The 16,936-nt window shown below is 43.1% G+C and overlaps 1 protein-coding gene across 1 annotated transcript in view; it reads left to right on the forward strand.

Annotated features, from left to right (window-relative positions):
- The window catches only part of Aff2 (AF4/FMR2 family, member 2), a 484,709-nt gene extending 468,732 nt beyond the window's left edge, over positions 1-15,977 (forward strand). The window contains exons 19-20 of the mRNA XM_005406396.1: positions 6,531-6,721; positions 11,441-15,977. Of these exons, the coding sequence (XP_005406453.1) occupies positions 6,531-6,721; positions 11,441-11,562 (313 nt within the window). The 3' untranslated portion in view covers positions 11,563-15,977. The remainder of the gene's footprint in view (positions 1-6,530; positions 6,722-11,440) is intronic.
- The last annotated feature ends 959 nt before the right edge of the window (positions 15,978-16,936 follow it).

Raw genomic sequence — 16,936 nt, forward strand, 5'->3', positions numbered from 1 at the left:
GAAATATTCACTGATATATGGTAAGTGATGTTTAATAAAACTACAAGCATAATAGAGCTGAAATGTGAAGGCACTTAGTCAGCCAATTATCTGAGCTTGCGTGAGGATTTTTATATTAATACTAAAATACCACGACCTCAAATATGAAAGCATCTACTCTTCTGCCAATGGAGGCTCAATGAACTCTCCCAGGTCCACAACTTTGGTTAGCTCTTTCTGCACAGCAATGGTGCAAAAATTGACTTAGACCTGAGGCTTCCTACCCATCATGGGGGGGGATCAAATTGGGCCCCCTATCCTCTAGGTTTGTTTCTCTATCTCTAAAATGAAAGGGCCGGATCTCATCTCCATAAGATATGTTCCTTATAGAGGACGGTTTTGAATCCCAGTTCTGCCTGCGCCATGAGCTGACTGCATACCTTTGTGAACTCACCTCATCCACCATGTGTCCTTGAATTCCAGACCCTCCCTCCCTGCTCCCAGTGCACTTCCCACCAATAGGAGCAAGGGAAACTAGACGACTGTGGACAATGAGTTCTCACAGCACCCACTTTATAACTCCAAGCTGCTTTTTCAATTTCTCATCCTTTCAACATTCTTGCATCTCTGATGAAAACACTTTCTTCAAGAGTAATGTAGTCTCCACTGTTACTTTATAAATATCTACAAAGCATACTCCAAAAGCAGTGGGACAATGCACTCTACTTGGAGATCATAAAAACATTCAGAACAAGGGAACAGATCCATTAAAAACTACACATTAACTCAATTACTGTATTGAAAGGAAGCACTGTTTAAATTGTTGAATTAGGTCCTACTCTTACACTGATGAACAAAAGGAAAAGAATACATCTCTCTGGAAGTTTGGAAAATAAAAACAACCATTGAGAGGCACAGAGAAAGCTATTTTCTCTGAGCACAGAATGAAGCAAGGGCAAGGTCAGGTAAGCAGCTATTAAAGGATCATTGGGAAAATTTTTTTAAATTCTATAATGAAAGATCTCAAGCACATTCTAAGCTTGTGAAGTCACATTAAAGCCTCCTGAAATGACTTTTAAGCAGCTAGTATCTGAAGAAAGCATACTTTTTTTACTTCCTCTGGTAGGCTGGTAAGCTTTTGAATGAGGCAACTCCAAATAGTCACCCAGGAGTTAGATTCTGCTCATTCTGCAGACACTTCAGGTGCATCTGCTCTGTGTCAGGATCTATGCAAGGTGCTGGGGACGCAGAGATAGATGGCATGTGGTCCCCGCATGCCAGAAGAGCACAGTCAAGTGGGTGAAGGTGACAAAGTGCTAAGGAAGGCCAGGGAGATGATCTTGGGTCTTGCTGCACGGCCAGAGAGGGCTCCTCGCCTACAAGCCCAGTGAAGCCCCATGAGCGAGGTTTCCCAGTGAATGAGGATGATGGGCCTGGCCAAGGCCTCCTCACCACACTTTGCAGGGACAGCGCCCCCAGGCTGCAAACCTTCCTCCACTGGCTGGCAATGGGGACATCCATTTGCAGAGGTGCTCATGGCGCCTCACTCCTGCAGGAGGCCCCCACAAGAAAGTTCATGGAAAGGTGAGCAGCACGCTCAGAATGGACTCTCAGAAGCTAGCCTCCATAGTGCTGGGGGAAAGGACAGCAAAGTAAAAGAAGAAAAATCTGTTTGTATAGGGCAAGCATAAGCAAACTTGTTCTGTAAAGGGCCAGATACTACATATTTTGAGCTTGTACGCCCAGAGGAAAAACCAGGAATATTATACAGAAGATTTTAAGAGCAAACAAATCCATACAACATTTTCACTGATGAAATTCAAAATATAACAACCAGTACAACTTTTGAAATATATGTCTACTAATAAGTAGAATAGAATTCTTTTTTTTTTTTGTTTGAAATAGCATTTTGCTCCATTGAGGTCCAAATGTAGTGTTTCCTCTTACCAGATCGCTTGCAAATGTTCATCTTTTCAAACTATCCACTGTTCCACGCAGTACAGAAATGGGAGGCAGGCCAGATTTACACACCCACGACAGGGAGTTCCAAAAGCCCCGTGTGGAGAGTTGAAAAGGGCTGGGCAGTAATCTCACATGGCAGAAAGATACAATCCAAAAAAAGAAGGCAAGTTAATTCTGGAAGTAGAGGCCACTTGAAGCCACCTAGAGGGGTGGATTCAGTAGACAGGTGGGTGTGGAGTCCATGTTACAGAAGTGAGAAGCAGGGATAGCCTCACTTGTTTGAGACCTTGCCCAGTGCAAAAGAATGCAGGTGTCTGGCTGTCACTGGAGGGACCGTCCAGGTCAGGCACAGCCTTCTCCCCAAGCTCAGAGAGGGCCCTGCTAGTGTGAGCACAGATGACACTGGAAATATACAATGTGTACACAGAGGTGACATGCAGATGGACACACAGCTGATGAAAGAATTTGAGGAGACATGATGGGATGGAAAGAGCAGGAGCTTTGGAGGAAATCACAGCTGCTATCAAATCTCTTGGCTTTGGGCAAACTGTTGTGTGGCCCTTGGGGAGCAGCTGAGCTTTTATGAGACTGTGGCAGCAGAATCTTCCCTGCGGACTTTCCTGAGGCCTTGGAGACAACGCTGATGAAGCCCTGGGAATGGTGCTTGCTGCTGATAGGTGGTCAACAAATGGTGGCTTAGCTGCTGCCACACTTATTGTTGACGCCGTAACCTCTGTAGTTGAAACACATCAGCAATCCTTCCCCTTTAACTCCTGCAGCCTTTGGTCTATGCTCCCTTTTGGCACGTACTCTATATTGCCAGAAAATAATGGGCTTTGCTCCTCTAGTAAACTTTTCTCTTCTTAAATAAGGAGCCATTCATCTTCTCACTCACCAAATATTTATTGAGTACCTACTATGTATGAGACACTCTGCCGGGCTCTTTGCAAACATATCCACCATCCTTGTGTTGTACAGGCTGTTCTCTTTCTACTCTTCAGAGTCCACTCTATGAAGCAGATACTAAGTAAGGAATGGGGGAAATCCATTCATGTATTATGTTGGTGTTCATTGAGCACCTATTATGTGCCAGGCACTGTTCTAGAGCTGGCATATAGCACAGGATAAAAGGGACAAAACTCCCTGCTCCTACTGGAATCACATTCTCTTGGGGGAGAAAGATAACTGAAAACAAGCGAACGGTACATGATAGTAAATGTGATGGAGAAAATTGAAGCAAGGAAAGAGGACAGAAAGGGCTGCTGAGGAAAGGGGAAGGAGCACCTGTACGGGCTTGAACAGGCATATTCGGAAAGGATGAGAGTAAAGCACGCCATGCCAGTATCTGGGAGACATGCATTACAAGCAGAAAGAAGTGAGTATCAGGTGAGTTTACAGACGAGCAAGGGGCTAGTGTGGCCACAGGGGAGAAGGGTGTTTGTGGAAGAAGTGGTGAGAAGTGTGTGCTTATGTGGGCGTGCTCCCTGACCTGTGCCTCGGATGTGCGGGGGGGGGGGGGGTACAAGATCCGTGAGTAGAGCCACAGAAGAGCACAGCAGCACTACCCCTAAGAGTGCTGAGGGCTGGCTTGCGGTTGCACTGCACCCGAGGACTGGGAGCTCTGCATATGGCGTCTCTTTCCCATGGTCACAATCCCTCAGGCACGGTGTCGCTCTTCCATTTCCTGATGTCACTGTGCTGTGCAGCCCTGCTTGTCGGACTGGCACTTGATAGGACCTAGTCCGAGAACAGCGATGACCCCAAACAAACCCTCGCTCCTCCTGCCTCTAAGGTTGACTACTTCAAAGAAAGAAAGCACTACAAAGAAAAGGAAGCCACTCAATAACACTTCAGTATAATATGTGAAAAAAATGTTTTTAATTGACATATAATAATCATATTCATTTATGAGATGCAGTGCAGTAATTCCACACATGTAGTCATGTTTAATGATCAAATCAGGGTAATCAACACTTCCATCTTCTTAAATGTGTATCACTTCTTTCTACTGGGAGCCTTTGAACTCCTCTCTTCTAGCTGTTTACAAAATGCATGCACTGTTAGAAACCATAGCACTACTGTGCTGTAAAATGCAAGCACTCGCTCCTCTTACCGAACTGGCCCTTGGTACGTGTTACCCAGCCGCTCTCTGTCCCCCACTTCCCAGCCTGTAATAACCATGATTTTACTTCCCGCTTTTATGAAATCAACACTTTTTGCTTCCAGATATGAAGAGAAAAGAGATTTTCAAACTGTCTGAGATATAGAGGTGATTGATTTTCCCTTGTGCTTTCTGGACATGATTGGAAATCACTGAATCAAACTTCTGTTTCAGTCTAAAAAAATGTAAAGCCCAACCAGGAAAAGGGGCATGCTGAGGAACAATTCTGCGGCAGGGCTAAGGCTGGAATCCAAGTCTCTCGGGATTCCAGCACCACAGTCTCTTTTTTAACATTGGCGGCACCTGACAGTGTTGTCATTTTCACTAGAGATTACAAATGAGAAAATATTCCTTTCTTGCCATAAACTGACATTTAAGACTTAATGGCCACTGCTGACAGAAAAGACAAGAAAATAGCATTTGCAACCTACGACAATAAAGAAATCCAGCCTTCCCTGCTTGTTTTGTCATTAGCAAGCTATTTTGTGCTGAGGTCCCTTATCTTGGGCATCTCCCCCATCCTGCTCCTGTCCTGAGCACAAAAATAAAAATCTTTCCATCAATAAGTCAGAAAATATCTCAGAAATCATAAACATAGCAGGAATCCCTCATACATTCTTAAACCAGACATGTGCAGAGCAAGTGCGAGGATCCACTTCCCCCCGAGACCAGACTGTACAGAAGATACACTCTGTCAGCAGAAATGCTTCCAGGGGCTCCTGTGGCCGTGGGCACAGTGGCTGTGAATCTCCAGGAGAGCATTTCAGCTGTGATTGCTCCCGCTGCGCTCAGAGCTCCTAAGTAGCACTCCAGCATGTGGGTATGTTGTGATTGCCGCTAGCCCAAATCAGATGTGTGCGCTGCTCGTCAGGGTGTGCATGCATTCTGGGAGCAGGTGTAGGCTCTGAGAAACACAGCCATCCTGGAAATCCAGAGTTGCCAACTACAGCAGCTGGTAAGGGGACGTGGGTAGGGGATGATGGGCCTCACTGATGATGCTGGGGCTTGGATAAGGTTCTTTCAAATATGCAGATTCTAAGGGTCCCAAACACAGCTGGCCAGCCTTCCTTTCCTCCTTCCCTCCCTCCTTCCCCTCCTTCCCTCCTTTCTCCATCCCTCCTTCCTCCATCCTGCCCTCCCTCCTCTCTCCCTTTCTCCTTTCTTTCTTTCTTTCTCTCTGTCTGTCTGTCTTTCTTTCTTTTCTTTCAGGGGACGGTCTTGCTGTGTCCCCAGGTTCTCCTCAAAGTGCAGTCCTCAAACTCCCACCCCAGCCTCCAGAGCAGCTGGGACTATAGGCATGCGCCATGGCACTCAGCTTCTCATTCCTTGTACTTCCTCAAAATGTCCCCTGATAGAGTGGTTCATTTGCCCAGGAAGTTTTTCAGCATGTGTGAGTGCGGGAAGATAGACAGGCCGAGGGGCACATAGACCTTACAGCTATACCAGAGATGCCACTAATGCACTAAGGACTGTCCCTGGGAAAGTCTGAAACTGGCCAGCCTAAGTCCAGGCCCCGCAAGAAAAATACCCCCTTGCTGAGTGCAGCCGGAAGGCAACTCCTTGTTACTACTGTTGAAGAATGCAATAAAATTCGGCATGCAAACACCGATACAGCCCAAAGTAGGAACTCTGAAGCCTTCTTTTATGAACTGGCATGCAAACGAACAGTCACCAACTAACCTCCCATCTCTGTAGTATGTCTTAAAGAGTCCTAAAGCATTCTATTTTTCCCAGCTTCCCCAATACTGCTCCTTGGGGGGCTTTTAAGACCTATACTTGCCTTATTGTCGTAAACATATTTGGAACAAACTGTCACTGTGGTTTCTATAAAACACTTTGATAATAGACGAGTATTGCACATCAAGTGTTTTCCAACTGCTAGTAGCCATTCTGGCAGCCAATAGAGAAAACCCTCGTAGCCCTGAGCTGTTTCTTTCTCTCAAACATCACAATACTATTTCATATATATTCAAAGCAATCGCTATATTTGTGGGTAAAATTAATGCCAAAGATTCACCCAGTACTCTCCGTATTTAAAAACAAAATCAGCAGTGTGCACAGCGCCCTCAGTAGTTGGCAGAGGCAATTGAGGGCATAAGTGTTTCAGGTTAGAATTGGCCCGGCACTGGAGCCTAGGGTAGATTCGTCAGAGGAGGCCGAGTGGATGGGGTGATGATAATAAGCTCTCTAGGCGCCAGAGTCTCTGGAGAAGGCCACTATGCTCACATAGATTGCACAATGTGCTCTGAGAAGAACCACAAGAAGTGGAGACAAATTGCCCTCCAGTGGGTCTTCACATCTGTTCATGCCCAACTTTGTCCTGGTAAATGGTGTTCTTAGGAGATCCCAGTGTATCCGGGGAGGCCTAGAGGCCCGCTGTCAGTCTCCGCTACCAGCCTAACAAGTCACACCTCTTTCCACTCCCCAGGACCACTCCTTCCCCAGTATCTCTCAACAATGTCTCTCCCATCAACGCAATGGGGAACTGCAACAACGGCCCGGTCACCATCCCCCAGCGCATTCACCACATGGCCGCCAGCCACGTCAACATCACTAGCAACGTGCTACGGGGCTACGAACACTGGGACATGGCTGACAAGCTGACAAGGGAGAACAAAGGTACGCCTGTATGCTCTGCCCCTGTGCCACAGACCCTCACAGACTCACCTGTGCTTTGAAGGACTTGGGGTTTACTTGGTAGCCTTCTGCCTTTTAGTTTCTCTGATTTCCAAGTTGGCTTTGGGCTGCCACAGTGATCTATTTTACAGGAAGAGTGAATAAAGCCTGGAATTTGGTTCTCCTTTTTTTTAAAAATTTATTTAAAAAAATGGTTCTCCTTTAATGCTTAAATAAATGAGCTGTGGTGTATTGGCAAATAAATATTTCAGACATTACTTAGTGACAGGGATCAACAGAGAAACAGATGCAAAGGGATAAAGAATGATTTGCAAATTAATCAAGATCCAATTGGCTTCTGTTAACTGTATTTTTTGGGGGAGGTAAGGTTGAACGAAAACTGTCGACCTTCATTATAATCATCAACTCCAGTTGAATGTTTGATGATATAGCTTGCATCTGGAAGCAGAGACCAAGCTCAGCTAGCATTTTGCACATCCCCATAGCTAGAATGAAGGATCAGGGCCCTCTTTACAGGAATGCATGAGGTTGCCTACCAAAACAAGTGAGCAAAGGGTCCGGTTCCCTAGAGCACGGCTCAGTGATCACTGGTGACTCATGCTGCTATAACCTTAGCAGTCACTGATGCTCACAATAAAGCTTCACCATCCTAATGAAGTAATAGTAAGAGCATGCTTTTGCCCTGGCCACTCATTGGACTTAGCTAATTCTGACCCAGTAGTCACAAATGGTCCCACTGCACTCTAAGTGGGGGCAGATATGGGCCTTTGAGAATCAGACTATAAAGAAGAGACAAGCGATATAGAGCAGTAGAACTTTCTGGCCAGTCATGATCAAAGTGGAACGGGGTGGCCTTGGGTGCTACTAGGTCTCGTGCAGTTTCATGGATTTCTGAGGATCAGGTTGAGGATGCAAACCACATATATATGGTAGCAATATTCCTGGGGTTGACAGAGAAGGGAGTACTAGATCCCCTGGCTCAGTTCTTCTCCCAAACCCAACCCCAGTTCTTCCCAGAATCCTTATATCCCAGGGAGTTCTCCTTTCCTGTCCACTCAGGCTGGGCTTTCAGCCTGTTTCTCTTCCCTACTTAAAACTGCCAGTCTAATCTCTAGGTTGGTTCTCCCCAGAGCCTGATCACAGAATGAGACACAGCCATCCCAACCCCTTCTTCCTTGTTACCCATTACCACTGTATTGCTGAGCATGCGTACAAGCAGTCCCACTAGAGCAGGAAGAATGCAGATTTTGCAGCCTGGAAATTTGCAGCCTGGATCATGCACTACCTGGACAACCTTTGCTAGTTACTTAAATCTATGGACTGCTTCCTAGCATCCACCTCTTTAATGGATATAATAGTGATGACAATGTCAAAACCACCCAGAAGTTAATGAAATAATATATGTAAAGCATGTAGTATAAAACATAGGTACAAAGTAGCAATCCTAAAAATATGTGTTCTCCTTGTTAGTCCATAGTACTTGTATAACTCAAAGATGCTCTGTATTTCAAAACACATTCCACAGTTTAAGACGTAAGCCCTCAACCCCACTATAAACTTGTACCAGCTCCTGAGAATATGTGCATATATTGGTTGCATCAGTTTGTTTTCCAATTTTTACATCCCAGTACTTGCTTATTATTGTCTCATTTATCCCTATTTGATAGATGAAGAAATTAAGGCTAAGTGAGGCTAAGAAAGACACCCATGATATAATAACTTCATGTTTGTTAGAAGTAGGCATTGCATTTAAAATTGTCTGATTCCAGAGTTTAAAATCTTCTTTTATTTTAAAGAGAAAAAAAAATAATAAAATAACAACAAAGACAATACCAAAACACCACAAAAGCAATAAAAACGATACAGGATTTCAAAATAAGAATGATAGGAATTAACAATGGTTGTTATATAACATATTGTTATCATCAAAGTTGCTCAGATTAGAGGAAGGGAAAAATATATATGTATGTACAAGGATTGCTGGGATAATTGTACTGCTGATGTCTATTGGTTTATTGAAATCTTAACTAATAGGCTATAGAGTCCTTCTAGAAAGCAAGATTAATAACAGGTCCTCAAGTCCCTCAGTGTGATCCTGAGCTACTAACTGGGCAATATGTAATTCTTACCTTGTCTGCTTTTCTACACTTGTTTGGAATTCCAAAAGCAGCTGGACCAGACAATCAAGCCCAGCCTAGGGTTCTAGAATTGCAAACAAAGACAGAAGCATCTTAAGATTTGTCTAGCTTGTCTCTCTTCACACTCTGTCTTCTTTTGTATTAGTAACTGGAGACCAGTTCAGTGTTTATGGACTTGCTTTATAATTCCATCCATTTTCAAAATCTGTTAAAGTAATTGTTTCTAAATTAACTGCAGCACTTTCCAGGATTAATATGGTGGTGGTGCTGATGTTAGGGCGAAATGATGCTAATCTTTTTGTTAGTACAGCCTATCAAGGAGTTGCTAAATTCTCTGCTTAATATTGAATCAAAGCAACTTTGTTGTTCTACCAGAAAAGACAAAATGTGTCCTGCCACTGCTACCATTTGACTTTTTGCTGGACTGGGGAAAGGACCTAGTTTGGAATTTTCTGCTCATAGCCTTGAATTTTGCACACATATCATCTCTGATCTGCTTAACTGTGGAGGTATTTCTCGCACTGGACTATCCAGACAGAAGTGAAGGAACAAAGGAGCTTCTCTTTTGATTCCCATCTGTATCCATTGTAGATAGCCATGTACTTGCACTTTTTCCAGCCAAAGGTGCAGTGGAGATGGGTGAGATTGGCTCTCTGTAGAAGTTCTCCACTCCTGACCCTTGCCTGCCCACCCGTGAAGCTGCAGATAGCTTTTGCACTATGGCCTGGTACTGATTCGTGCCAAGGGGGCTGATGCCGCCCTCTGGCCTTTGGCCTAGAAGCCCTGTCCCCTACTGGCCCCAGCTGTGTATACTGAAGCAGTCATTAAAATGGTGACCTGAGTATGTGGTTAAGAATGCCACAGAGAGCTTTGTACAAAATACCCAAGGGATGTCCTGGCTCATATGAAGCTCATATTCATTCTATAATAACTAGGTCCTTTAGTATTTTCCTTAGTATTGTATTACCTAAGAAAATATTTTAGATGCCACAAATAGTTTACTTCTTTATCAGCAGAAATTACTTTTATTGTATAGTACATGTTAAACAGTATCACATAATCAAATGAAGTTGAAACCTAGAGAAGAAACCCACATGTTATACATAGCATGAAGAATAAATGCATTGTTTAGTGAAAAACCATCTGCTGAGCAATCAAGCACATGCAATCCATGCATGGAAATTGCTTTCCAAGAAGGCATAGGAGCATCCTGACCACTTCAGAGCAAGCTCTGGTCCCAGCCCCGCCCAGGACCCAGATTCCTCACCCTGAGCTGGCACAGGTTTATGGCTAAAGCCCCCCTCTTCCCTCCTAGCAAAGGGGAAGCCAGAAAGCCCTGTTCTAAGCAAGTGTCAGTCAAATAAATTCTCAAGTGACGAGGGGACACCTAGCTAGTTTTTAGATATTATGTCATGTTGCCCACATGACCTCTTCTGCCTAAGGCGGACATTCACAGACGCCAGTCACACGGGTTAGTAGTGTAGCCTCCGGGCTGCGTCCTTCCTCAGGTCAGCCGGAGGGACTCAGCTGGGCCTTCTGACCAGTTGTGTCCTGGGTGGGGGCAGTGTTACTTGACAGAGACTCACAGATCATATCCCAGCCCAAATGTAATCAGTAAGATGTGCTAAATCAGAGCTCTCTGAGGTGTTTATTTAGCTTTGCATGCTGATGGCTGTAATTACTGTCCAGATGAACTAGCTTTATCTGCACTGTAACAAGAAAAATCGGTAAACTCAGTTCACGGAGACAAAAGATAATATTGGCACTTGAGCAACTCATGGAGTCACAAAGAAGCTGATATATAGATTGTAATAGTTATAAGGACCCGTTTTGTGCATTAAGGATCCTTTTCTAAATATATTTATAATATATAAAATCATAAATTTATTAAATAGTGTAAATATATTTAAACACATAGTATATGCAATTGATGTGTGAATTTTAAATATGCAACTATATCTTATCCATATATGGACAAATAGATCATATATTTATATTATATATGTATCTATGTAATTCTATATATTTGTATGTGTGTATATGTCATGAACAGCACACTTCCACAGGATGGTAATGTACCTTTAGAATACACTGTCTGAGAAAATATACCGTAAGTTGGGGGGAGCTTAGTGGAAGAAGGCATGCCTAGCATGTGTGAGGCCCTGAGTTCCAGCCCCAGTACTGCCAAAAAGAAAAATTAAAAGAAAATACACGGTGATGTTTAAAAACTTAGAATGAATTCAGTAGTAGATTTAAAAGAATTTTGTGTTTCTGTGAGTCAGAGGAACAACATCGTTCAGGCTGTAGAATATTTGCAGCTCAATAAAGATTACAGTGATAGTGTTTGATATGCAAATGGAATTTTGGTGCCTTAGGATGGAGTCTAAAAATTCCTGCGGAGGGAGGGAGGGAGGGAGGGAGGGAAGGATGGATGGATGAACAGACCGGCAAGTGATTTTCCCAATGTCCTTGTGATTGTGGTGGTACATGAAGGCAGCTTCTTAATGTAGTGTATATTTTAATGATATTTCAAAGCCTGACCAAGGACTCTTCTGATTTTCAGAATTCTTTGGCGACCTGGACACGTTAATGGGGCCTCTGACCCAGCACAGCAGCATGACCAATCTTGTCCGCTATGTTCGCCAGGGACTGTGTTGGCTCCGCATCGATGCCCATTTGTTGTAGTGGGTGCTCTCTCATCTCGAGCATCACCACCCATCACTCTACCTCTACCAGCGCACTGACGGTCACTGGTGGAACTCCACTCATTTGGGAAAGTTCTCTTTGGTTATGTTTGTTTTTATGCTTCTTTTGATATCTGTGAAAAACTGAAGTCATTGTAAGTGGACACTACAACTTGAGAGCAGTGTATGTTTTATTATTTTTGAGTATGTCATATGCATTTCTCAGATCCCAGCATCTTTTTCTGGTTTATGGAATGATAGTCCCTACATTATTATTTTAAATCCACACTACCCAAAACAAAGAATGAGAAGCACATGTGATGATAACAGGTTCCTGAGAAATGAAACAAATGGTCTCACATACAGATGAGAATTTAGATACGAGGGACCTGCAAAGATTTTCAGCAATAGTCATCCCTAAGCTCTACTCTTATGTCCAGAAAAGAATGTATTTCAGAATCCACTGTTACACTTTTGTGGTTCCCAACAGATTCAATCTTTAGGTGAGAATTCTTATTGCCAATTCTCATTGTCTTATTCTTCAGGTGAGAATTCTTATTTTGACAATAAGAAGTTTTAGATGTTGTAGCAACATCATAAAATCAAAAAATATCAAGAAATAAAGGGGCATGGCAATATGGCTCTTGAAGATGCTATGCCATACAACCAGAGGCCATTTTTTCTTAGCATATTGTTCCTGATTTACTTCTTTTTTTTAGATTTTAATGATGAGAAAGAGGGATGACGTTTATTTTGACAACTTTAAGGCATCAGCTAGATTAAAATTGTTTGAACTCCATGATTTGAAGCTTAAATCCTCACCGAGATCTTCTGTGTGCAAAGCTCCTCTTTTGAGGAGAAGTTTGGTGGTTGCATGCCTTAGTAGCCAAAATGCTACTTGCCAGTCTCTGCTGGGACATAAGAGAGGTCTGGAAAATATCCGACGTGGAATTCACATATCTGCCTCCTTTGCAGCCAGTGACACATCCGTAACTAGCTGGATTTTTAAATTGCATTTTGCTCAAATCTATGGAAACTAAAGTCAAATTATCATTGCCTGAAAACAATAATATACAGTTTTCTTCCTAGTGATTTTAAAATCTGGACTTCCCCAGTTATGGTCCACATTTTCTATTTTCAGAGTTTCCTTTTTCTCCTTTCATTTTTCTTTTATCTTTTTTTTTCTTTTCCTTTCCTTGATTCTGACTCATCAGCTTTTGATTGAAATATCATCACTGATTTTTAAAAAATTTATGACTATGGACGCACGTTAAAAATCCAAAGAAAACTCCTAACTCTGTAAGTAGTAGCTAACCCTAAAATACGTGATTCTTGGGGTAGTGCTTCACTGTGGGGCACTTTATAAGAGCCCCAATGATTGGGAAGAGCTCACCTAATTTGGAGACGTTTTCCTACCAGTTATGACTGTCTCCCCTCCTTATGATCCTCTACATTCATCTTCTGTCCCTAAGCATCACAATGTAAATATCATCTCTGGTGTTCCAGCTCACCAGAAGAATCCCCGACTTGTAGTAAACACTATCCATACATTAGTTACTTGTAATTACCTGCTGGCATATAATTCCATGTAGCCTTTAATCTGCTGAGTTCTTGAATTCTGTTCACTGAGCTATGACCAGATAAATAATAGATATGCACATGAAAAATGCAAACTTGTATGATTTTTAAAGGAAGTCATGCAGGTCTGTGATAAAAACAGCAGGTGATAACTCTGCACTCTCATTGTCAAGGTTAGATATATTCCAGTTGCAAAAGAGCCAGACTTGAGCTCTGCTCTGGTCATCTTTGAGTTTAAGGCCCTTTGTTGTATAATAAGGCTATGGAAGTTGTACTCCAATGGCTAAGGCCATGCTGTTAATATGGCTGCTGGAGCATCCCAGCAGCTGAACCCCACACTTTTTATGCTCCCAATGTGGTTGAGCTTCACGTTTGCCGTCTCAACAACACTTGAACACACACACACATGCACACATACAAATGAAACCGGAAAAAATCTTTTCTGAGCCTCTTACATGAGGAAGATAATCATATGAAAGACTCAACACCCAAAGTGGGTGTCACATATAAAAAATTAAGCTGATGACTTTGCAGTGACTCAAGTTCTCTGTTTTCCATAGCTTACCAGGTAGTGTGCCTGGCTATTACTTTATCATGAAGCCCACAGGCTTGACTTGTAAGCTTAACCTAGACCATGATCCTATACCATCATGGATTTAGGACTAGATTCTTCTTGAAATTCAAAATCTCTAGAAACTAGACATTAGAATGCTAGGGGCAGTTTCCTAGGAAACAAACATAACGCCTCACAGATGAAAGACTTGTAGCTCTAGTTTCAGTAACTTCTTATATCTACTTTCATACAACAGGGAGGCAAGAGGATTCTCTGTCATCTCTGGTGGCTGAGTGTAAAGTGTGTGCCAAGTCAGCAGCGCAATTATCAAATCTGAGAGTCGAGCTCTGGATCACCACCTGATTATTTAGTAGGACCATTTTTAAAACAGCTTCGAAACCAATTAAACATGGAAAATGAATTACCTTCTTATCCCTGCAGATGAGACATCACAGTTTCAGGATAAATACTGTTGCTGTTTGCTAGCTACTCAGTTCATCCCATTATGAATGGTGATGTGTGTTGTAGGTGTGCAGCTATTTGAGGGGTGAGGGATTAAGATATTTTGTCAAATGAACCTTTTCAGCATACCTGTTTGTGGGAGGGACACGAGACACGTGGATAGCAGTGAGATACTATGCCTCTAGACCTTGATGGAGGCTTGGTGAAACACATCTCAGTAAGCATGTGGAGGTAGAGTAATCGGCAGCTATCTCTACCTGAGCAAGGATAAACAATCTTAGCCCTACCACATGACCCAGGTAGGGCCACCACTATGCCTTCATTTCTCACTCAAGCTCCAACCACAGAGAGTCTGACAAGTTTGTGTTATGATGTTGGCTTGGCGTTATATTTTTAATTAGCTTTGGATTTTTTAGTGGTTTTGTCATATTACTGTCTGAGTTTGGTAGGTAGGATTAATTTGAGAAGACTTTAGTAGTGTGGTTCTTGGGGTAGAATTTAGCTGTAAGCATGTTGTTAGCCAGCCTGTAGACTGTTAATTACTTAATAATCTCACTGGGAAAATACTAGTAGTTTTATATTTGGGTGACGTGATTGGAAAAGCAGATTAGCTATTGTTACTTTAAAAAGACTTGAGGTTGGGATGCACGGTTTTCCCACATAGTGAGATAAAAAGATCCAAATATTTGCTCGATAACCAAGTTGCAAAATTTGAAGCCATTGGCTAGAATGTGCTTTGCTGGACATCCAAATGGATGACTCTTCATTTGGACAGTACACCGCTGAATGCGTTGGATTTGCTCTGCACCGGAAGGGTACTTGTTCTATGGTAGCTTTCCTGAAGGTATCTAAATTTCATTTTCTTTTACTCAAATTTGCATCCCAGAGGTTGACGTTGGAGTTTCAAGTTGGAAAACATTTTGGAAGGCAGACTCGATTGAGTTGTGAGGGTGAAGCCCTCACATACATCTGAACAGACATGATGAAATTCACTCGCACGAGTTGGTGGGCAGGAGAACCAAACTGGATCACTGGGTAGGACTACTCAGTAAAGCAATGAACTAGTTGCTTAGAGAGGCATCACTATCCCCGTTCAGAAAAACGTGTGGCAAGATGAGATAGCTACACAATATCAAACAAGTGGGCCAATTCAGCGCCCCCCAATTCAATTCTGTGGGGAAAAAGTATTGAGCCAGTTGTCAGTGGTCTGTTACAAAACTGACAAACTGAATTCTTTGTCGTTGTCGTTGTTGTTGTTGTTGTTGTTTCTCATTTCCACTTGCACAGCCTTATTCTCATAATTAAACTCTGATTCATTTTCTCTTTGGTGTTTGCAAACTCCAACAACAGAAATGGCATCTGTGTATTGGTAATCAGCATTTACCCTGGCAGGAGACTAATCAAATAGGCTCATCTCAGACATTAGTCCTATCATCTGATATTTCCAGCAAAACAAAACATAATGATTCCCTTTCCATTCTCCTCCTCACAAATCCAGAAGCCCTCTTTACCAAGAGCATCACATTTTTCTCTGTAATCTATGGACTAAAAGAAAATTGTTGTGGGGAGGGTGGAGGGGGCGTGGGGGTGGAGGGCGGAGGGTGGGGAAGCCCCCGGAGGTCACGCTGCAGCTCATTCCCCTTCCTGCTTCTGACATGAGATGTTAAAGAATCATTCATAGTGCTCACATTGGGTTAGGGGACACTGAACTGCTTTTCAGATCCATGACCAATCATCATTCTTCTGAGATTGGAGCTTTGCTGTTTCATTAACTGTGCAGTGTAGACTAATGGTGTTTAATAAAAATCATTCAAAATTTCAAACTCTTTTGCCAGTGACCTCAATTTTGTTGGCGCTTTGCTTTGTATCAGACTTTGAGGAGGGAAGGGGGGAGTGAAGGAAGCCTGCTAGCAGGCCCCAGGCAGGATGCTGTAGCAGATGCCATGCAGCTGTGGGAACCCTCCGAAGAATGCCCCAGGGGATGCTCTCAGCTGGGAATACGTTGTTCCCACTAGGGATTCATCTTCTGCAGTCTCCACAGCAGGAAGCCAGCTGCCTATCAGTTGCTTTACCTATTTGGTTTTGTCCTGCACTACTTGTGTGGCTACAAAACAAGAGAAGTGTCTCTGAGCGCAGAGCCCAGTGTAGTGACAGTGACAATGTGTAGCCAAATGCTCCCTAGATGCTTTTGCCCTACTTTGATCCTGCAGGGCCTGTGACATTGAAGGAGAAGGAGCCCCCGGGCAGGAAACAAAATCAGAGAAGCCCCAGGAAACTGGGTTAATGTCACACTGTGAAGACTTTTGGTCAGCTTGGCATGCAGCCAGTGGTGTGCTGGTAAAATGTCTAACAACCAGCTCTCTGAGAATACAAAGAGCTGGTTTGTAGCATTTGCCCATTTCCATGGTGTAAAGACTCTCATCATGGGTGATTTCTGGCGACCAGTTATGACATCACTGAACACATGATTGGTCGAAGACGCATGCCACTTGTCTGTGTGAGCTGGGCCAGCTCCAACACACCATTGTATGCAGCCAGTTAAAGAGGGTTCACCTTTCACACATCTGTTCACGTGGACACACCCACCTCGTATACTTCCGTGACTAAAACAATCTAATCATTTTCAAATATCAGTCAATCAATCTTCTGTGAGTGTAAGTAGTTTATGGTGAGGCCCTAGAGGTACAGGCTTTTCTGGAAGCCTGACTTTTAAGTAGTCCATGTCCCAAAAGGAATGAAACTTTCTGAAGCTGATGGGACAGATGGACCAGTGGTGGGAGCT

Source organism: Chinchilla lanigera, unplaced genomic scaffold (genome assembly GCF_000276665.1).
Source record: "Chinchilla lanigera isolate Chin_1 unplaced genomic scaffold, ChiLan1.0 scaffold00097, whole genome shotgun sequence".
Lineage (NCBI taxonomy): Eukaryota > Metazoa > Chordata > Mammalia > Rodentia > Chinchillidae > Chinchilla > Chinchilla lanigera.